The sequence below is a fragment of the Cydia strobilella genome, chromosome Z (genome assembly GCF_947568885.1).
Source record: "Cydia strobilella chromosome Z, ilCydStro3.1, whole genome shotgun sequence".
In the NCBI taxonomy this organism is placed as follows: domain Eukaryota; kingdom Metazoa; phylum Arthropoda; class Insecta; order Lepidoptera; family Tortricidae; genus Cydia; species Cydia strobilella.
Window position 1 is genome coordinate 54,438,843 of NC_086068.1, and position 22,580 is coordinate 54,461,422.

A 22,580-nucleotide genomic window follows, 5' to 3' on the forward strand; every position below is an offset into this window, starting at 1 on the left:
GCACCATCCCACAAACCAGGGGTTAAACACAAACCCGTTAAACCGTTAACTGTAAACCATGGTAACTCCAGGTTTAACCGTTTAACCCCGGGTTAGTGGAATGGTGCAAGTTGCGCTTAGTTATCTAAGTGGATGTTGAGTAGGTGCCTACCTGGTCCACAGAAACTGACTGGCGCGCGTAGGCCCCCGCGCCGAGGTTGCCGTGCGGGATCTTGTACACTCGAACGCAGCGGGACGTCGAAGCCGATGTCAGCGGCGTCGACGGCTGCTCGGTCGAAGTCGAACTTGACACTGAAATAAAGTACGGTTAGTCATACCGAATCGTATATCGATAGATCGATCGATAACTCGTAAAGTTTTACCCCTTATTCATAAAACTTTACGGGCCCGATTTAGTTAAATTATGGTTTATCCCTTTCTTACAAATACATAAGTCATAATAACAGATAAAAACAAACGATTCATAGCTAATTCAGGCCGGTAACGCGTTTATGAATAACGCAATTAATGTTTAGGTTTATCTACATAGGTATTTTAATTAAGGAAACTAAGTCTACAAGTAGTACTTTATTTGTGTCATATGTGTACTCATATGAGACTGTTTGTTTTTGAATACTCATACTCATATAATATTTACCACCCTACCACCAACTAAACCGTGACGTGACAAACGGACACGAGGCGTTTTCACGCGAGGTTTAAAGTAGCTATAAAAATATTTATGTTAAAACTTATGAGTATAGCTGAAATATTGTGTTTTTCGGAATGTACCGACAATATCAAAAGGGTACCTATTCAAAATCTGTCATCATGCCAATTGCTGCATTAAAATTTTTAGGCTATCGGGAATCGCTACTGAACGCAGACGATGCGTCATGCGTAGTGGGTAGTTACCTTGCGGGGAGTTAGGCGGCGACACGCGCGCCGTACGCTGCAGCGGCGGGCGTATAGTGTCGTGCTCTGAAGACAGCGAGCTGCTGCGGCTTGACGCTGACGCAGACGCCGCGTCGGCTGCCCGGGCCGCAGCGCTCGTGCACGGCTCGTTACTGCAAACAGTTCTCTGACTGAGCGAAGTTGCAGACTTTTTGCAGCGTTTCAGTAGCAATACAGCCGCGATACAGCATCGATACAGCTGTCGCTGGTCGTATGCCATAAATCCTCATACACGTAAACACGATTCTGCATCGCGCTACTGAATCGCTGTGCAAAAAGTCGCCTTAAAGGTGGCCTTTAGATTAAAGACAGAAAAAGGCACCGCCTAAACCGTTGATATGGACTTTAAAACTTGAAGCAAAACTCTGTGTTCGCAGGCCGGGACCGGGACTGACCTCTCGTCTCCATCAACGGAGTAGGGCTGCTGCCGCTGCCGGATCTGCTCCATGCTCTCCGGGGGCAGGCCCAGGTTGGCCTCGTCATCGTCATTCAGGGGCACATACTCGGGCGCGCATGCCACGTAGAATATGTCCTGGAGACATGAGTTTGATTAATACCTTTTAGCGGCGAAAAAATATGGATGCAAACGGACTGGACGCTCGAGCGCCGGCAACTAGCGTAGCCATGTTAGGTAAAATGCAAATAAAAATAATGTATGCATTTATATCCTTTGTCTTTCTGGTACCTTGTCGTACACTACACGTGTCACCCTCTTCTCACTTTCTCCTCTCATCTAATACACAAAGGTTAACTAGAAGAGGTCCCTTAAAGGGATAAGTTCGCCTTTGTACTACTTAGCTTTATCTAATTGTAAGTTACTTTTATTGTATTTTTGTACAATAAATATTTTACTACTACTACAAAATCTCTTATGTATAAGTATAATCACACACAACCATAGGCGCATTACGTAAAACGGTAATCGCATGAAATGAACTAAAGCGTATAATGCATTTGCATACGTCAAACTGCCATCGTTAGACTCGTTAGACTGCACATGTACGTATTAATTCCATACACGGCAGGAAGAAGTTGATAACTGGCGGTAAACATTTGAAGAAATTTGAACCTTATTTAATTCTATTTTAAGTTCAAATTTCTGCAATAAAATACCTCGAGTTATCAACTTCTTTCGGCGGGCGTGTACCGAATTAAGCCAGATGACGTGGTGCGGCACGTTTCTGACAACGGGCACCTGGAGACTGGTTCGAACTTATACATTGATGTTAATTTCATTTTGATAACATTCTCCCGTGCACCTTACTCGTCCATCACGGCAAAAGAACCAACTTTTTTGAATTTCAGTGTGTGCTGTAAGATTGCTTTTAGATGTGAGGGTAGATACTGTGGGAGGGCGGGTAATTTAACACTTTACCAGGCCGCGATGAATAAACGTGTTGCGTATATATCGGTCATTGGCAAAGGTTAAAGGGAACTTTTAAGACTACGCAAATTCCCTAGTTATAGGTTGAACACAATAAGAATTTTATTATATGATACGACAAGACAACTAACCGGGCTATGGGCGGAATATTTCCTACATAGTCAAACTCTAACAAGGCAGTGGGATAGTGTCATCCCACATCCTAATTCCAGTCATATTACAAAAATGCATGAATGTTTAGCAGTATATAAAAAAAACCGACCTATCTGCTTTTATTTCTTTGAAATTAAGTAGTGTTCCGTTTTCGTCATAAACCACCAAAATTACCGGTCGAGTTAATTCAAACGACTGCCAAAGAAACATTGTTGGATTTAGAAGCATGTTGTGAATGAAGATCATAAAATAATATTTTCAGGGATCGATATAATGTTTTGTAAGAGATTTGGAGCTAAAAACCTGACTATGGTAAACGACATACTATGTGGGTGGCATATCACCCTTTGCCTGGTAAAGGGTTAAAACTGTTTTGTCACCACCGAATTATTGGTGTGTAAGTACCTTATCAATATCAGACTTTTAAAGTTAGAATGCTGCGCCTATTGATCGCCGAGTGACTGTGTTGCATAAGTGCTAGATTTTTGCTAGTCACTTGCCATTGCCACAACATACAAGCTGCTTTTTTCCACCTAAATAACCTATATTTTCCTGCTCGCGATAATGAAATGCTTGTAACGTATTGCTGAGGTCTAGGCACCTTTCTAAGTAATGCAGGGTGCAGGGACGCCTAAGTGGATCTTCAACGAAGATTTATTATTATTTTCTTTATTTATTCTTCTTCTTAAGTTAGGCACTTTAAAACATAGGGTGCCGCCAGCAGCGGGGCAAGGTCCAAACTGCCGGTGGTCAGGGCCGCAGAGGTAGAGGAACTGCCGGACTATCAGACAACTGATATTGCCTGTATCCAGTAATCATTGACAGTTATCAGATTTGTTATTCATATATATGTATACTTAATGATTTATTTCGTTTTTTAATAGTACGAGTAGATTGTTAACCAAGGATGGAAAGTGAACCATATCACCCGAGATATTTTGGCACTCGAACGAAATGGCTATCTCATGGTTACTTTTACACGAGTTAAACACTACTTTTCATTTCGACCATGAGGAAAGTCAAACACAAGAAATTTAGGTTTTTTATAGATACATATTTTGACGGATAAGAGAATTAGGGTCTGGAATCGGCGCCATTTACATTTTGATCGAGAAAAAAAAAGTTTGTATGGAGAATCGATGGGCCCCCCTTAATACTTAATGAATTCTATTATCTAAAGGATTTCTTTGAATTATATTCTTCATGATACTGTATACTATGTGTAGATAAACATGCTATGTACGAGTATGTGTATAATAGTTATGTGTTTCTTAGGTTTTTAGTTACATATGTAGTCTTTAAGTGTCCATTGTATGCCCGAATTGGGTTACCGTTTAAACTCACATGTGGTACATAACACCTCTGTAACATGGTTGTACAAGAACTATCTTATCTTATGTATCCTTCAGTCTCACAGTAGCTTATGTAACTTTTGTTCTTATATCTAAGTAGTACTTACGCGTTGTCCACACAGCAGCTTGAGGCCGGGGATGCAGGCGGCGTGCACCAGCGAACCGTTTGCCACCAGACGTATCTCCAATAAGTCTTCAGCGAACGCCATTATGTATGGGAACGCGTTCACTGCAACAAATAATACGCTTCATCACATTTTTAGACTAAACAGGATAATGTTCTCTATTTTCAAAATAAAGGTCTAAGCGCCGAACAAAATGTATGAATATTGGAGGATTGCGATTTTGTCTTCTTATTTTTCCCCTCACTAGCTCGGAAAGTTGTCGTTTAGCCTTCAATACAAGCGGGGAAAAACGCGTTTTATCCACTAGTGGGGAAAGTAATTTGACCTTGGATGGAGCGTGTTTAAGTAGCTTGACAGATAACATAAAAACTTTTATAAAAAAAAAGATAAACCGACTTCAAAAAGGATGAAATAAAATATTATCCTTTTTAGGGTTCCGTGTTTAAGTATATGCGTTACCAACTGATATGTTTGAAGTCGGTGCCAAGCCAAATTTTAAACCAGGGATTTTGGTGCAATTCGATAAAGATGCGGCTATATAAGTATGTACGTTGGATTACCTAATGCAGCGTACTACGTAGGCGAACAACACGCGAATGCGAAGCGGCGCGGCACGGTGCCTTAATTAACCCTTTGATACCTATATAGAAGTGTCCTACGTGGGCGATCTCGTTGCGAACGCGAACGCATTGGGCCGGCCGCGCCGTGCCGTGTCGCTTCGCTTCGCGTTCGCGAGTGTTCGCCTATGTAAGACGCAGCGTTACACGACGACAATAAACGAACTTCCTGTACACCTCAGAACAGAACACACGGTTGAACCTTCTTGGCGCAGTTCGTACCATGCTTGTCGGCACGTTAGTGTAAATCTAATACGTTTTGTCGTCGTATTTTTTTAAAGAGCATTTCTTACTAATTCTTAAACAGTCATAGCACGCAAGTGTGGGATTGGGACTGAGTTATTTTCTGTCGCTTATCCAGAGGACTACATTTCAAAATATAAAACAATTCAAGGAACCTTCATGCAAAATTTCAGCTAAAGCGGTTCAGTTGTTTAGCCATGAAAAGGTAGCAAAGAGGCAGACATAATTGCTTTCACGTTTATAACATTTGTACAGTTGTAATGGGATTTATAGACATAAAGCTGATTATTTTTGACTGGTATTGTTACTACTTGGAGTACTTGGCTTGGCACCGACTTCAAACATATCAGTTGGTAACGCATATACTTAAACACGGAACCCTAAAAAGGATAATATTTTATTTCATCCTTTTTGAAGTCGGTTTATCTTTTTTTTTATAAAAGTTTTTATTTTTCCATTTTTAGTTTTAAGACATTATTAAGAGCGTGACGCATGAATGAAAAACATAATCATGTTTATCTGTAAATTCGTAAACTTTATTAAATAATCAGAATTTTCCTCGAGTCCGTCTGGGAAATCATTCCTGTCAGTAAATCCATTCTCCGCCCCGCCACTGACCCAATCCCTCAAACCCCCCGATCACTCAACCTCACAGCACATCAACCCCTGATCACTGAACCCCTCAACCCTAAACCACCAACCCTTCAACCGCCATTCCCCGACCCCTAACCCCAGACCCCTTAACTCCTAACCCTAACCCCCAATCCCACTCCCAACCCCTCAGTCTCCGACCCATCAACTCACCTCCCCTCAACCCCCAACCTCAAACCCCCCAAACACTAATACCCTCTACCTTCACCTCTCAGTCTCTTTGGTTGTTTCCAACACTACCTACATCAAAAATCATAATACACATACGAGGGAAGTTATCAGTAGCCTTACCACGAGTTTGACATTGATATATTCCCTATCGTGTGCGTAACTTACTGTTTATGCATCTCGCTCGTACTGGCGTATTAGTGTACAAAGTAAGTTACGAAGAATATTTAGTGCCAAACTCGTGGTTAGGCTACAGTTGCACTACATCAAATTGGTGGTTTTGGTGAGGAAATGCTTGAGTTACTTTAGAAAACACCGAAATTACCATACACGTGCCTTTAAAAATTAAGGAGTTCCCTCAATTCCTCACGGATTCCATCATCAGATCAAAACCAAAAATATTACGAAAACACCTTGGATAGGTAATTTCTTTCAAACAGAAAAAGAATAACTCAAATCGGATCATGGGTGCCGGAGTAATCGCTGAAATCATTATCATCAAAACAATCATCATCATCAGCTCCACTTCATCAAATTGGTGGTTTTCGAGAAAAAATTATCAAGTTGCTTAAGAAAACGACCAAATCACCATACATGTGCCTTTAAAAATTGAGGAGTTCCCTCAATTCCTCATGGATCCCATCATCAGAACAGCACCAGATTAATGTGGAACCACCTTGGAGGTAGTTCCTTTCAAACAAAAAAAGAATTGTTCAAGTCGGACAACGGGTCTCGGAGTAATCGCTGAACATCCTACATTAAAAAAATCATCATCACTACCTTCAAAACAATCATCATCATCAGGTCCACTTCATCAAATTGGTCGTTTTCGAGAGAAAATGCTCAAGTTGCTTATGAAAACACCCAAATCACCATACATGTGCCTTTAAAAATTGAGGAGTTCCCTCAATTCCTCAGGGATCCCATCATTAGATCAGAACCAGATTAATATGGGACCAACTTGGAAGTAGCTCCTTTCGAACAAAAAAAATAATGACTCAAATCGGACCACGGGTCTCGGAATAATCGGTGAACATACATAAAAAAAAAAAAAAAAAATAGCCACAACCGAATACAGAACCTCCTCCTTCTATGAAATTGAAGTCGGTTAAAAACGTAAAACGCTCATGATAATGGTTCGTTCGATATTAATTATCATTAAATAAATGGTTTGAGAATATAATAAAAAATACCAAATTTAGCTTTATTTAATGATTTTAAGTCATAAACCTTAAAATTCCATAAGAAACGTTTTTTTTATAATGATGTTAAATATAATTCTGAACGCACAAGTTGAGTCGATGCAATTTCAAAACGCATCGTTGACATTTCATACATCAGAAATGTCAACATTGTCAACAAATTTTTCCACAACGTCCAGAGTTTTCTGTTATAATATCGTAAAGAAATGAGTGATTCCAGTGATGAAGATGATCTAACGCCTGTGGATGTTGCACTTTCCTCGCTATAGTGAGGTGAAAAGTTTTGTGTTACACACGGGCGCAAATGTATTTTACTTCTCGTGTGTTGAAACACTCGCTACGCTCAGGATTCTATTTTAGAACCACTCGCTTCGCTCGTGGTTCACCTATAGAATCCTTTCGCTTGCTCGTGTTTCAATTCTACACTCGCGGGTAAAATACAACTTTGCACCCTGTTAGCCGCGACCACGACCAGTGAAACCTGTGTCGAAACGTCGGTAAATAAAGGTAACAAAATAAATTCGCGATAGACCCGTTTCTAAATGTGATTTAATATTTGCACCCTTGTATAACAAATAACTATATTCGTCCGTGGCTTTAAGGCCAAACCAAAAAAAAAGGCTAGACCATGTAACTTTTATAATATCTATGTAAAACCCTTTTTATGTGCAAATAAATGATTATGATTAAGTACTAATGACATCATTGTTGAGAAATGAATTTGTTATTAAATAAAATAAACAAAAACTACTTAAAGTTAAGTAGTGCCCAAGTCGAAAACGAAAGTAAAAAGTTATCTTATTAATGCCAGTTACAAAGTGCCTTGTTTTAAACTTTTTGTAATTAATAAAAGTTCTCAGCGAGCAGTTCTGAAAATATAACATCTCATAAATGAAAAATTGAAAGACAAAGAAAAACATCCTGTGAAAGCATCCATTACTTTTTACTACATTTTTTACATTTCAGAAACGTGTTAAACAGTGAAAATTTAATGTTAGGTAATTAAATTAAAACAAAAGTATAGATGTTTATCTTAGACGACAGAAATTAGATTTTTTTATATTTAAAATTATACGGGCAGTGTATACACTGCCCCATTGGCCCCATAGTTAAGAGTATAACCATCAGGACAAGACGTGATCTCGATCGAATCGAGGGAAGTTATTGTATTGCTATGGGTATTTATTTATAGTACCTAACTCGTGTTAGTACCTATAATATCTGGGAGACCGAGCTTTGCTCGGAAAAAATCTAAATATCAAAAATGCGCGTTCTCCCAAAGATAAGAGATCGATTTTTCGTCTCCGAACCCCCACATAGCAAATTTCTTCGAAATCGTTAGAGCCGTTTCCGAGATCCCCGAAACACATATATACAAAATATACATATATACAAGAATTGCTCGTTTAAAGGTACAATAATATGAAATAAACATATAAGTATGTAGTAGCTATGCTTACTCGTATTTACTATTTATTAAGTTGGATGAAATGCTATAAGTACACGCTACATCTTGTGAAGTATGTACATATATGAAGTAGCTACATTGATAATTATACCTATGTGCATTTCTCAGTAACTGTGTCGATTTTCAATAAGGCGCTTAGTGGCAAAGCACACAGATTGGATATGCAACGAGAACGCGAAATTGCATAATGCATATGTGATATGTGTTTACAGGCATTCTATTAAATAGTACCTAATAGAAACTAAATAAAATGGCCATTTTGACCGACTAGTCGCCGACTTATCGCCGACTGCAAATGTGGCCGGATAGTCGGCTTTCTCGACTAGTCGGTATATCCCTAACCTATTTAGAAAGATATCGCTCAGTGAAAATTAAGGTAGTTGTTTCGTGTCGATAAAATGTGCCATGGACTTAAATCAACCTAAAGTACCTAAACTTAAGCTCAGAGCCATGTCCTAGCCTAATTACTTTAACAGTTTCTAAAAACTGCTACCTATTGAAACTCAAGTTACTTAATCGTGTCTACGTCCAGCGGGCCTAAGATGGTCGATTGGTCGCACTTTTTCATCGTCTGCCATAATGGCCGTCACGTTGTTACAATTGTGGGAATGCGAGACTGACGCAAGTCAAAATAGACCATAAAAGCAAAACCATCCTATTCGTCAAAGGCAGGTTTGACTTTGACGTATCCGTTTTATATAACGTCAACTAAATTAGGACACGACACGTCGAAACAAACGACACGGCGGCCGAAAGGTCGAACCGAGGTAGCAAGCCCCAATTTTGTAGTTTTAACGAGATTTTCACTAAAACTGGAAAAACGTAACCAGAGCGGCTGCACTGTCATTGATTTTTTTTAAGCTGGCGCTCTTCGGCTACCGAAATTAATTTTATAGATGAGGTCAGTAAGTGCGTTAAAACAACTTTAGTTATTTGTTATACAAGGGTGCAAAGTTGTATTTTACTCGCGAGTGTGGAATTGAAACACGAGCAAGCGAAAGGATTCTATAGGTGAACCACGAGTGAAGCGAGTGGTTTTAATATAGAATCCTGAGCGTAGCGAGTGTTTCAACACACGAGAAGTAAAATACATTTGCGCCCGTGTGTAACACAAAACTTTTCACCTCTCTATAGCGAGGAAAGTGCAACATCCACAGGCGTTAGATCATCTTCATCACTGGAATCACTCATTTCTTTACGATATTATAACAGAAAACTCTGCAAGTTGTGTATTTTTACGCGAGTCGGTGAGAAAAGGTTTTAAGTAAAAAATTTGTTGACAATGTTGACATTTCTGATGTATGAACTGTCAACGATGCGTTTTGAAATTGCATCGACTCAACTTGTGCGTTCAGAATTATATTTAACATCATTATAAAAAAACAAACGTTTCTTATGGAATTTTAAGGTTTATGACTTAAAATCATTAAATAAAGCTAAATTTGGTATTTTTTTATTAGATTCTCAAACCATTTATTTAATGATAATTAATATCGAACGAACCATTATCATGAGCGTTTTACGTTTTGTTATCTGTGAAGCTACTTAAACACGCTCCATCCAAGGTCAAATTACTTTCCCCACTAGTGGATAAAACGCGTTTTTCCCCGCTTGTATTGAAGGATAAACGACAACTTTCCGAGCTAGTGAGGGGAAATAGTTATTTGTGCAACAAGAGAGGAAAGTTGGTTTTTCTTGCGAGTGTTTATTTTGAGTCCCGAGAAAGCGAAAGATTCTAAGGTAGAATCTTGAGCGTAGCGAGGGACTCAAAAACACGAGATGTAAAATAACTTTGCTCTCGTGTTGCACACATAATTTTTCACCTCAGTAGTGAGAACATATTAAAGGTTAACATGTATTTCGAATTACACAGAATAAACAGAAAAAAAAGTATTATAATATGTACGATACGATAAGATACGATACGATACGAGACGAGACCGGACGGTACCGTACCGTACCGTAGTATGAAGTTCATGGCCTTCACTAAATTAAAAAGCTACATTGTTTCACTCCCTGGAGTGAGGAAAGTAGGCTTGTTCGAGCTGCTGAGGTGAAAACGTGATTTTTTGGTGTTTTTTACGTAATGGTAGGGAACCCTTCATGCGCGAGTCCTACTCCTTAAATTTTATTTTTTTCTGTTAACGACTGCCAGCGTGGCAATGATAGTTTCATTCAGCCAATAATTAAAAAAATGTATCAGTGAAATATCGTATTATTTATATAATAACAAAATAAATATTTAATTTATATTGTATAATAATATTTATAGACGTAATAAACGTGTAATGGCGAAATAAAAAATATATAGTTTTTGGACATCCAAACTCTTTGGGCTGGACGTATGGATTACGGTCAGAAATAAACTAAAAAAGTTGGAAAAGTAAAAAGCACTAGTTCGCAAAAAACAACTTTGCGAACGCTAACCAGCTACGTTAATTAGCACTTTTTGAGCAACTGTATTAAAAATGTTTTTTTTTTTAAATATACCATATTTTGTAAAAGCTACTAAAATCTATTTCATACTGCAGTATAAATTTACTCTTTGCTACGAGAACCACTTTACCGAGCCAAGTATTCGTATTATTGTGGTCGTTCTCGCTAACTACGCTCAGACAGTTTTTGTTTTGCATAAATGCATGGGTTTATGAGAGATTTTCATGTTAAAAGAAAGTTAAATTCTGTATTGTGTATATAAATAAATATCTTACACAGATCAATCTAGCCCCAAACTAAGCAAAGCTTGTACTATGGCTGCTAGGCGATGATATACATATCTTATATAGATAAATACATACTTATATACATAAAAAACACGCATGACTCAGAAACAAATATTTGTGTTCGTCACACAAATAAATGCCCTTACCGGGATTCGAACCCAGCTTCACTAGCAGGGTCACTACCCACTGGGTGAAACCGGTCGTCATGGTCCTTACCGACTGCCAGCGGCACGGAAGTCCAGTGGAAGTCGTATTCGGCCTCGCTCTCCAGCCCGCGGTTGGTCAGCCTCTCGAAGTGGCAAGTATCTGTGGAACGTTTACTAATTATTAAGATTTCCTTTTTCTATCACCAACCCACATGGGGAGATTAGGGAGTTCAACGGTACGATATGTGGTACGATGTGTGCGATATGTGTGTGACATTACAGACAAGTAGAGAGTGTAGAAACGCTAGCTAGTCGTACAACAAGCAGAGTTACACGTCGTAGCAAATGTAGCTATTTTTTGTAGTACATGTTTTATGTTTCGCATAACATAAAAATATAGGTTCATGTTTTCATGAAAACACGAGGTCAATATTTTAATGACTACAAAATGAAAGTATATGAGAAGGTATAAAAACAAATTAAAATATTTTCTGATAATAATCTAACTCGTTCCAATACAGTACCGAACTACAGAACAGTATATGAGAAGGTCATTGCAACTGTCTGTGACTGTTTTTATAGTAAGTACTGTACGAATCAGTATGTACCCACTTCTACTATATATGTATGTGTAATATCTGGGAGACCAAGCTTTGCTCGAAAAACATATAAAAACTCAAAAATGCGTGTTTTCCCAGAGATAAGACCTAGCTAGATCCATTTTTCGCTGCCGAAAACCTCCATATAGCATTCATCGAAATCCTTAGAGCCGTTTCCGAGATCCCCGAAATATATATATTTATGTTTATGTGTATATATACAAGAATTTCTTGTTTAAAGGTATTGGATAAAATACCAATGACCATATACATATGTATACTACTGATTGACGTGACTCGTACTTACAGTATACGCTTAAAGTGGATAAAGTAACAGATGGGTAGGTACCTATATCACTCTAATCATAATATATTACTAATAGAAGAATGTTTACACAAATAATTTATTCTCATTCGTTCGCTTTGCCTTGCAAATAATATGGCACATGATCACATGATACTTGTCAAAGAGAAATTGAGTCTTTAATCAGTTTGAATACTTGGTGATTCACGAGCGTGCCGCAGCGCTGCTAAGTAGGTATAGGTAACCATTGGCAGCTGCTATGGAGATCTAATATCACATACAATTCTCGCACACAGCATGTCGCGTGCGTGGCATTTTCTCTGAGCTCGGAGCGTGCCTTTCGTGGCCGATAGATACCTACGTTACTACTGTGATTCGCGGCTTTTTCCTACGGGTGCGTAGACAAGATGCTAATCGTTAACGTTCCGTAGCGAACGAAACGCCACTGTCCCTGTCGCACTTATATGGAGGAGTGATAGAGAGAGAAATACGCTACGCTACGGAGCGTGAACGGTTGGCATCTTGTCTGCGCACCCAGTGCTGTAACTATAGTCTATGGTATGGTCGGTCTCGTCCGTCGCCTATGCGCAGCGCTACTCGGCGTTGTAAGTTCGTTTCTCGCACGCATTTTCCCCGAGAGCCACGGGACGCTCGCTCCTAGCGAACTTGTGAACAAAGTATGGTGGTCAGGGTGGTCGGCGTCAGCGTCGAGAGTGTTGAGAGTTCACGCTCGGAGCGTGTGTTTCATGGCCGATGCGTAATAGTGCTGTAGCTATACTCTATGGTAATACTAACGGTTGTAGCAGAGCACGATCTGTCGGTCCCTCTCGTCGCCTATGCGCAGCGCGTTCACGAGGGTGCCGCGGCGTTGCTCGGCGTTGTCGGCTCGTTTCACGCACTACAACATTAATCATATTAACATTCTTTTATTTTACGCACCAAAACCTATCTACCACTTATCTCAGGAGGTTGGTAAAGACTTGAACGGTGATTTTCTAGTAGAAAGTACCTGAAAGTTTTGGGACTAAAACTAGTTAACAGCCAAGCTTTTATCTTCTTACCAACCGCCTCAGTTAAACGGTTAGTACTCACGGACCAGTAAATCAAGAGGCAACTATAATATGAAACTGGCGTGGTAACATTCACCGATTGATGGTGCTATCGTTGTGTCGACGTAGTTTGTAGTAATGGCTAATTTAAATAGTTCGCTATTCAGAAAGTGACTCGTATGTGATTCACAATCCATAACTAAACTCCCGCGGGAACAATATAGGCCTTTGTCCTTTAGTACGCCTGCATAAAATAAGACCTTTTTCGAGCAAGTCTGATGAAAATAAATTTACTTTATAAAAGATAAAATTATGGTTATCGACGTTATCGTGTTCTTACTGGAATTTATAAGGACACGCCAAAAACTAAATACCTTATTATTTATTGTAACTAATTAATGCAAAGTAATCTTTATTGAAAATACTTCTTATACAAACTACGTCGACACAACGATAGCGCCATTTAATATACACGAAGAGCCATCTATTGGTCAATGTGGTCACCAAATTTATAAGTTTTATTACTTATAGTCGACGGTATTTTACGCCGCTGCAAAATACGCCACAACTACAGTAAAACCCGCTTAAGAAGATTCTGAAGGGAATACGTCAAAAACATTAACCTTGACAAAATGTATTTATATGTAATAACGGAGAATCTAAACAAAATTCGTGGCAACAGTGCGTACAGCGATGAGATAAGCCTTAATAGGTAATAGTAAAGTTATTTTAGCTACATGAGCTCCACTCATCAACCAAGAGGTGGATTAAATGCTCTAAAACAGGTAAATTAATATCCATATAATATTGTTAATCTAGAAATACATAGAGGTAAACTCACCTGCCCACTGCCGCAGTCAACGACCTCCCAGTGATGTTTGTACCCTGCCACAATTACGCCAGAGTCGTAGTTCAAATACTTAATCAGCGACGGCACCTCGCCCAGCATGACGTCCTGGCAACAACAAACGAATTTCAACATTACCACCTCAACATAGGGTTCATTTTTGGATTTAGCCGGTAGCCGTTGCAAACTATCTTTGCTAAAACTTATCTCCCTAGCCTTGTGTAAAAATAGAACGGTATTATGTACAGTCAGCAGCAGAGAGGTGACCCCCCCCCTGCAAACTAATTTCTATGTAGGCGGGGGTAACCTCTCTCTGCAGCTGCTGACTGTACTTCTAAATGAGTACCTGATTGGACAAGATATTAGTTATAATCCCTTAAGGGTTCCGTACCCAAAGGGTAAAAATGGACCTAAGACTCCGCTGTCCGTCTGTCCGTCTGTCTGTCTGTCACCAGGCTGTATCTCATGAACCGTGATAGCTAGACAGTTAAAATGTTCACTGATGATGTATTTCTGTTGCCGCTATAACAACAAATACTAAAAACAGAATAATATAAATATTTAAATGGGGCTCCCATACAACAAACGTGATTTTTTTGCTGTTTTTTTCCGTAATGGTACGGAACCCTTCGTGCGCGAGTCCGACTCGCACTTGGCCGGTTTTTTTATATACCTAACTACATGATTATTAAGGATTAGGTTTAGTTATAGGTTTTATAGTTAGACTCATGATAGATAGTTACACAATTTTGTTGACAGTACCTACTAATCTTGGAATAAACTCGGGTTGGTTGAATCAACACCTTTGATTAGAAAACTATTCGACTACAGTGCTTTTGTTAACGTCTTAACGAACTAACTATACGAGTATCTGGTGAAAATACGATAGAGTTCACAATGGCACTTCACTCGAGGAACTTTAGCTTTTGTACTTAACTGCCCTAAGAAAATAACATGTAGCTATGTACGGAACTTCTATATAAGACAGTGAATAAAGGACATTATTATCAACTTAAGGATATTATAGGAATTGGGACAATCCTTGAGCATCTAGTTGTATAATATTTACATAACATGTACCTGCCTTGTATGCATCTGAAAATGGTACAAGTACCAAGTTTATTTAGGTAGGTACTTTAGATTTTTTATCGATCAATCTTTATTACATTATGTATATTTTTTTATTAACGCTATTTAGGTACACACATTATAGGTACTTTGAAAATACTGATATGTACGTGACTGACGGAAATCCTACCTCTATTCAGTTCAGTAATCGGAGGTCATCGAAGAAAAACGACTCCGCATCCGAATTTATGTAATTGTCCTGCAGCACTCGAACGACCTAGTTACAGGGGCGTGAAAAATAAGCGCAAAACGTACCTAGCTCGTTTCGGTTGAATTCATGACCTTCAGTTTTTGTCAATGTCGGGCGATAAAATAGTACATTGACATTTTAAAATAAACCTTACATAAATTGGGCCGAAGCGAGTCCTACACTTGATTAGGCTAGTCTGAAGAAATAGACGTAGTTAGCGAGGACAATTGCGCACCGTATTGCGTGATACTTCTCAGTTAATGACTCACTAAGTCCAATTAGAGAAAAGATTTTTCCCCTCACTAGCTCGGAAAGTCGTCTTTTATCCTTTAAAACAAGCGGGGAAAAACGCATTTTATCCGATAGTGGGGAAAGTAATTTGACCTTGGATAGAGCGTGTTTAAGTAGCTTGACAGATAACAAAACGTAAAACGCTCATAATAATGGTTCGTTCGATATTAATTATCATTAAATAAATGGTTTGAGATTCTAATAAAAAATACCAGATTTAACTTTATTTAATGATTTTAAGTCATAAACCTTAAAATTCCATAATAAACGTTTGTTTTTTAATAATTACGTTAAATATAATTCTGAACGCACAAGTTAAGTCATTTCAAAACGTATCATTGACATTTCATAGTCAGAAATGTCAACATTGACAACAAAATTTTTACTTTAAAACTTCTTACGTAAAAGTACAGAATTTCGATTTTTTTGTTATAATATCGTAAAAAAATGAGTGATTCCAGTTGATGAAGATGATCTAACGCCTGTGGATGTTGCACTTTCCTCGCTATAGTGAGGGGAAAAGTTTTGTGTTACACACGGGTGCAAATGTATTTTTCTTCTCATGTGTTAAAACACTCGCTACGCTCAGGATTCTATTTTAGAACCACTCGCTTCGCTCGTGGTTCAACTATAGATTCCTTTCGCTTACTCGTGTTTCAATTTCACACTCGCGGGTAAAATACAACTTTGCACCCTTGTATAACAAATAACTATTGTGCACGACATCGGGACGCTTACAGCGTCCAAAATTTCACAGATGAAGGCAAAACGACATAACTCATACGATTTGCCAATTAGATACTTCCAGCCTTTACTTTTATGGAAAGTTTAGTAAGTCTGGCAATTTGGCAAAGGCAGGCAAATTTCATCGGATTCATTTGGAAGTTGCAAGAGGAATATGCAATAAATGTAAACTGCGAGTTTCTTCGTTTCTTACGATTAGATGTAAACAGTTATTATTAAGTACTCATTATTAAAAAGAGATAGGCCTACTTATTTTTGTATTGACTTTCTCCCCTGCGAACTGTGTGAATGTACCTTAGAAATATAAGGGTGTAAATACAAAAAATAGAATGGGACAAAAGATGGAGAGCCGCGACGTAAGAAATGCCCAATGCCGGGTTTTACCTTTTATCTCACATAATCTGAAAATATATACTTCTCTTAAACATTTTGCTGGTCAGATCCCTCCAGGATCCCTCGGCAAGATCACTTATTTTATACTATAATTCATTATACTGCTATGGTATGCAGGGTAACAATATACAACTGAATAAAAAAAATACTAAATAAAATAATAAATAAATAAATAATTAATAATAAATAATTTATATTAATGAAATTTAAATATGAATTGTGATTTTTTTCTATCGAGTTAGCCTTTTGTATTTGGATGCAAATGTTGTCTATTTACAGTGTAATTTTTTTCGGGGCATTTGCCTTTGATCAAAATGGGTAACATTCAATATAAATACTACAATTTTGCATTATACTTATATTGACCGGGATATAGACCGTGATTACCTTTTGTATTATTTAAACTCTAAAAAGCTCTAATTTTGCATTAGCACCCTCTTAATCTTCTACGGAGGCTCTGGTTTGTTTTTTGCAGAGCTTAAGATACGAGTAGGTACCTTGATATGCACGTAATCGAAGCCTTTGTCGTTGTCGAGCCGTTCTTCCTCCGCCATGATCAGCACCCGCCTGCTAACCGACACGACGAGGGTGATCCTGCCCCCTGCATGAAACAAGTTTTCTCTGTGTACCTGTATTATTTAACACTTAACTAACAGGTAGGTAGTTCGGTAGTCCGTCGGAGGCGAACATGTTAAGCTTGTAGCCTGGCCAAATATATCCGTCACAGAAAAAAATGCTTATATTAACTTCGTTGAAAACTAGTGCCTCCTCTAAATCCAAGGATTAGACTACGTCGAGCGAGCTACTACCAAATGATTCTAGCAGTGGCTGCTGAGCTGAAGATGCAACTGTGAAAACGTCAAAGATAACAAAACAAGGCCTCGTACGCAACGTATATGACGTTAAATTCATTTATTATTTATTTATTTTTGATAGATAGATAAATAGTTACAAATATTATTATATGTATATTAACATTACAATTATTTATGACAAACAAAGACATCGTAACACATTAGAATGTTTCGATTACTTTCTTACTTTTTTGAATTAATAAATAGGTGCTACCACTACCACGTATAGTGAAACAGATCACACTGCGGATGTTGAGCACAAAGAGCGCGGTCGGGAGCGGGAGCAGAGCGGTGCGCGCGGGCGGGCATGCCAGGAGAGGCGCTGAGCGCAGACGGCACCGCGCGTACAGCCTAACCACTTCTCTGACTAGAGCTGTGCACTCTATTTTGTTGCGTATTATACATATACTTATAGGAAGACATACATTGCTATAGAACGTGAAGTTGTACAGAGGGAACCGGAGACCAAAGATAATATAATGAGATACCTGTCTTAGGTGACTCGCTGTGCTCCACCAGGTAGACCACCAGGTAGGTCTGGTCGTGAGAGGCGCGCCAGCTTGGAGTCCAGCAGCAGTCTCATACAGCAGTCTCATACAGCACGCGTGGGCGTAGAGCCAGGCCAGCGGCACGGCGGCCTACATCCGAGCTGCTCAAGGTACAACTCATGTGTCTCAAGGTGTTCCATCAGGTCGAAGAAGTGCGCGGTCTTGGTGCGCGAGAGACGGACCTGCTTGTAGTCCTGCAGCGGCTGCATGGCCCAGGCGCCGGCGTATTACATCCGCGCTGCTCAAGGTACAATCATGTGACTCACTGTGCTCCACCAGGTCGAAGAAATGCGCGGTCTTGGTGCGCGAGAGACGGACCTGCTTGCAGTCCTGCAGCGGCTGCATGGCCCAGGCGCCGGCGTACTACATCCGCGCTGCTCAAGGTACAATCATGTGACTCACTGTGCTCCACCAGGTCGAAGAAGTGCGCGGTCTTGGTGCGCGAGAGGCGCGCCTGCTTGCAATCCTGCAGCGGCCGCATGGCCCAGGCGCCGGCGTACAGCTGGGCGAGCGGGACGGCGTAGACGCCGGCGCTGCTAGCGTTGCTGGACGCGGAGCTGACGCCGTTGGCGCGCGCGCCGACGCGGAACAGGCCGGCGCGCTCCGTCAGGCGCACGGCGCGCACGCTGCCCTCCCATCGAAGGATTACGCGGGTCGTGCCACTGTCTGTGTAATAGAGGCATTTTTTTAAATTCTATGAATCGAGTAAATTTTGAAGCAGGAGTTACTGATTTAAATAGTTTTTACTAATAATATTCTGTTGTATTTCACTACATGTTTTCTCAACTCCTCAGCGACAAAGCGGAAACTGTTATACCTTGTTGGACAACTCTACCTTCGAGTATGTATGTGTTGTTGTTGGTGGACAGCAGCAGCTTGCCCTCCGAGATCTGCTCGGCGCAGACAGGCGCGCCGGGCAGCGGGGTCGAGCGCCACACGCGGCCCTCCCACGGCGCACGGCGGCCGCTCCCTGCCGCAAAACAACAATCCGACATGTGACTAATACACAAGTTAGATTAGAGTATACACAGAAAACAAAAAGTTGACTCCCTTTCCCGAAAGTTAAGGCTGCTGGATCCTAATTTCTGCAGGGTGTTATGTTTTAGCCTTAAGCCCGTTAGCTGGTATTAAAAATGCTTTAAATCTAAAGGCTTTATCGCTCGAATATGTAAGAGTGACAGAGATGTTAGATAAAGAAATTTTATTGTTTCACGATAGACCCTCAGATTGTGCAGAGTTTCGCGTAATATTCCCTAATAGGGAATAGGTATTACGCGAAACGCAGGGGGCGCCACTACCACAATCTGAGGGTCTATCACAAAACAAGAACATCGAAATTTCGGTATCTAACATCTCTGTCATTCTTGCATATTCGAGCGATAAAGAGGCAGGTAGCGAAATTTCGGATTCGCGTTTCCCGGTACGTTCTCTGTAAACAAACCGCCTTGGTGCATCAATGTCATATTTTATTATCTCTGAAAACTTCATAAACTGTTAAAGGCACAGTATGTATAAGTTACTCTACGGTTTACTAAACGGGCTAGTTCTGCACTCTGGTGGCAGCAGTTGCAGTAATATCCCCTATTAAAAAAGTTTGCATTGAGTTGTTGCTACTCGTTTTGGTTGGGGTAAAAACGAATTAACTGTTACTAATATTAGGTTGATAATATGAGCCGGGAATTCGATTAAAATTATGCTGATTCGGTACATTCGCGTATTTGAGCGCCCTCAGTTATGCAAAATTAACTCCCACAATGCTCCAATGAAACTTATCATCATTAATATAAGGTTTAGAATCTCGTGAACATTTCTGCTAGTAAAAGCTTTTAATCGGTTTGGACAGTAGCCACGTTCTCGGGTTGGATATCTAATCAAAACGTTCATATAACAGATTAAGCGTTAATATCGTCGGCAAAGCACGTAGTTTTACTGTACAAGATAAATATTCACAGTACCTAACAGTAGATATATTTGTTTTCAATAGATAGGTACAAAGCAATAGAGAGATTTAAATATTTGTAAGTTGTTAGGGTTTTTACCCTTTGGGTACGGACCCAAAGGGTAAAAACGGGACCCTATTACTATGACTCTACTGTCCATCTGTCTGTCACCAGGCTGTATCTCATGAACCGTAATAGTTGAAATTTTCAGATGATGTATTTCTGTTGCCGCTATAACAACAAATACTAAAAACAGAATAAAATAAATATTTAAGTGGGGCTCCCATACAACAAACGTGATTATTTTGCCGTTTTTTGCGTAGTGGTACGGAACCCTTCGTGTGCGAGTCCGACTCGCACTTGGCCGATTTTTTTATTTCTAGAACACTAAAATTATTAATTATTTATATATCTTTCCCCTGGACTATATTGCTACATCCTGCTCAGTATATTTGTAAAATCACTACTAAATCGTGGCTCTATAGGTTATTTCGAGAAAATTTGAATGTTTAATTATTGATTTAAATAGGTGAAAAAAAAAAAACTTTAGGTTTCTCAGTTTTCACAAGTCAATACCTCTAAGTTATTTATTTATAGGTACATAGTTTTTCCAGAGTTTTTACACTCATTCAAGAGAAATGAAAACGGGTCACTTTGTACCTAGGGTGTCTTTTATAGTTATTGGCCAGTACATAGTAACTGGCCACTCCTAACACACCAGAAAGAAAGAAGTCAATTGAAGCATAATTGTTAAGAGTGGCCAATTACTAATGTAGTGGCCAATAACTATAGCAGACACCAGTTCTTAATTCTATACGAAATATTTGTTTTCGCTAGTCTTGTTACATTATACGTTTTTAGTTACGAATGCTTCAAAACAAAACCTGCACTCGATCACATAAAAGATAATAAGTAGTAGTAGTAAACTCTTTATTGTTCAAAAAGACATTAAAAATAACATACAACTAGTAAGAATGTACAAAGGCGAACTCATCCCTTTGAGAAATCTTTTCCAGCCATATAAGTGCGCCAAGATCTAGCGCTGCGGCGCGAGTGCTCACGTATTTTTGCTTCAGAAGGCTTACAGAAGGGGAAATCGAAAATCGCATTTGTTATCTGCCTCTCTACCACTTGTATATTCGATTGATAGAGAGACAAATAACGAAGTTTCGGTTTTCAATTTTCGTGGTAGATTGCGCAATGTGCGCCTAGTCAGCGTATATCATGCAAGCACCATGCCCTTGTAAGTTTAACTTACGTAAATAGGGACAAAGCTATTTGTTAGAATGAGATAACGATATTTATCTCTCATTCTGTAGTATAGCTGTGTCCCTACTTACGTAAGTAAAACTTACAAGTGTATCTTGGGCCTAAAGTAAACGCGAAGAATTTCGTACATAGAACCGCCATTTCCTATCGTTTGCGCATACCTTATTATATTGCCGTCTCGCTCGCCCAGTACACACAAATCAACGTACACACTAGCGGCATATTTGCTAACGTCAGAACGGACATTTTAACGTTATGGATGGGTTTTAAGTGCAGGTTTAAAACTCGCAGAGGCAAACGGGCCAGTTTCTCAAAAGCTTGTATGTAACTTGTAATACAAGCGGATGTCACTTTTTGACAGCTTTTGTTAGAAAGGGACTTCCATTTGTATTATAAGTTACAAGCTTTTGAGAAACTGGCCCCAGGTCGCAGGAATTTGATTTAGTTCGATTTAGTTTGATGTTTTACAGTTAGTGTTTTCCTCGCGTTGGTGTGGTGACATTTTTTGTGTTTCGCTCCCTCATGCCTTCACACCCTTGCAAAGCTCAAGATTCCACTTTTTGAACCACTCGCTAGGTTTGTGGTTCAATTTTGGAATCGTTCGCCTGATCGGTTATCAATATTAGCACGAGCGGTTAAACAACAACTTTGCCCCCTTGTAAAACAAATAACTAGTTAACTAACTGAGAATATAAAAAAAAAAACAATATTATAGTCAGTCAGTCACATTCGTAATTCTATTTCTCCATTCTTGCATCCTGCCGACAGTTATGCAATAAGTAGAGTTAGACCACGAAACATACGCAACGATTTTGATAGCACAGTGTTATTTATACGTCATCATTTCATAAAAGTTTGACGTTTAAAATAACTCTTGCACTGCGTGTGCTATCAAAATCGTTGCAGACTTATTTTGGTTTAAGTGTATAAACATTTCGCATGGGCTGATATTCGCACGCCTATTTACCCACGCTCGACCGGCTAGCCCCACCGCGCAGCCTCCCAGACTCTTCAAAAGCCGAAATCCCGCGGTTCCGTCATTAGGCATAACTTTGGCAAGCTCGGACTTTACTTAACGGCGCCACTGCAAAAGAAACATTGCGCAATTGAGTTAAAGTTCGGATTGCTTTAATTAAAACTAAGGGGTCATACAAGCTTGCGTAAGTTATCCGTAGACGGGAAAATGAAATGAAGCATGTTGGGATGCGCAGTTATATTTGGTCAAACCAAATTGTCAGTAAATAAGACCAAAAAAACTA

General features: G+C 39.4%; 1 protein-coding gene across 5 annotated transcripts in view; it reads right to left on the minus strand.

Moving 5' to 3' along the window:
• LOC134755153 (GTPase-activating Rap/Ran-GAP domain-like protein 3) overlaps window positions 1-22,580 on the minus strand; it is a 125,813-nt gene that overhangs the window by 5,127 nt on the left and 98,106 nt on the right. For 3 of the 5 annotated variants that reach the window (XM_063691648.1, XM_063691647.1, XM_063691644.1), the window contains 10 exons: window positions 18,948-19,082; window positions 18,515-18,778; window positions 17,208-17,311; window positions 13,959-14,072; window positions 12,864-12,966; window positions 11,236-11,325; window positions 3,930-4,051; window positions 1,319-1,465; window positions 895-1,039; window positions 152-291 (listed from right to left, as the gene is read on the minus strand). In XM_063691648.1, coding sequence (XP_063547718.1) covers window positions 152-291; window positions 895-1,039; window positions 1,319-1,465; window positions 3,930-4,051; window positions 11,236-11,325; window positions 12,864-12,966; window positions 13,959-14,072; window positions 17,208-17,311; window positions 18,515-18,778; window positions 18,948-19,082 — 1,364 coding nt within the window. Of the gene's footprint in view, window positions 1-151; window positions 292-894; window positions 1,047-1,318; window positions 1,466-3,929; window positions 4,052-11,235; window positions 11,326-12,863; window positions 12,967-13,958; window positions 14,073-17,207; window positions 17,312-18,514; window positions 18,779-18,947; window positions 19,083-22,580 lie in introns of all 5 variants that reach the window. The other 2 variants (XM_063691649.1, XM_063691646.1) reach the window with 1 other exon arrangement.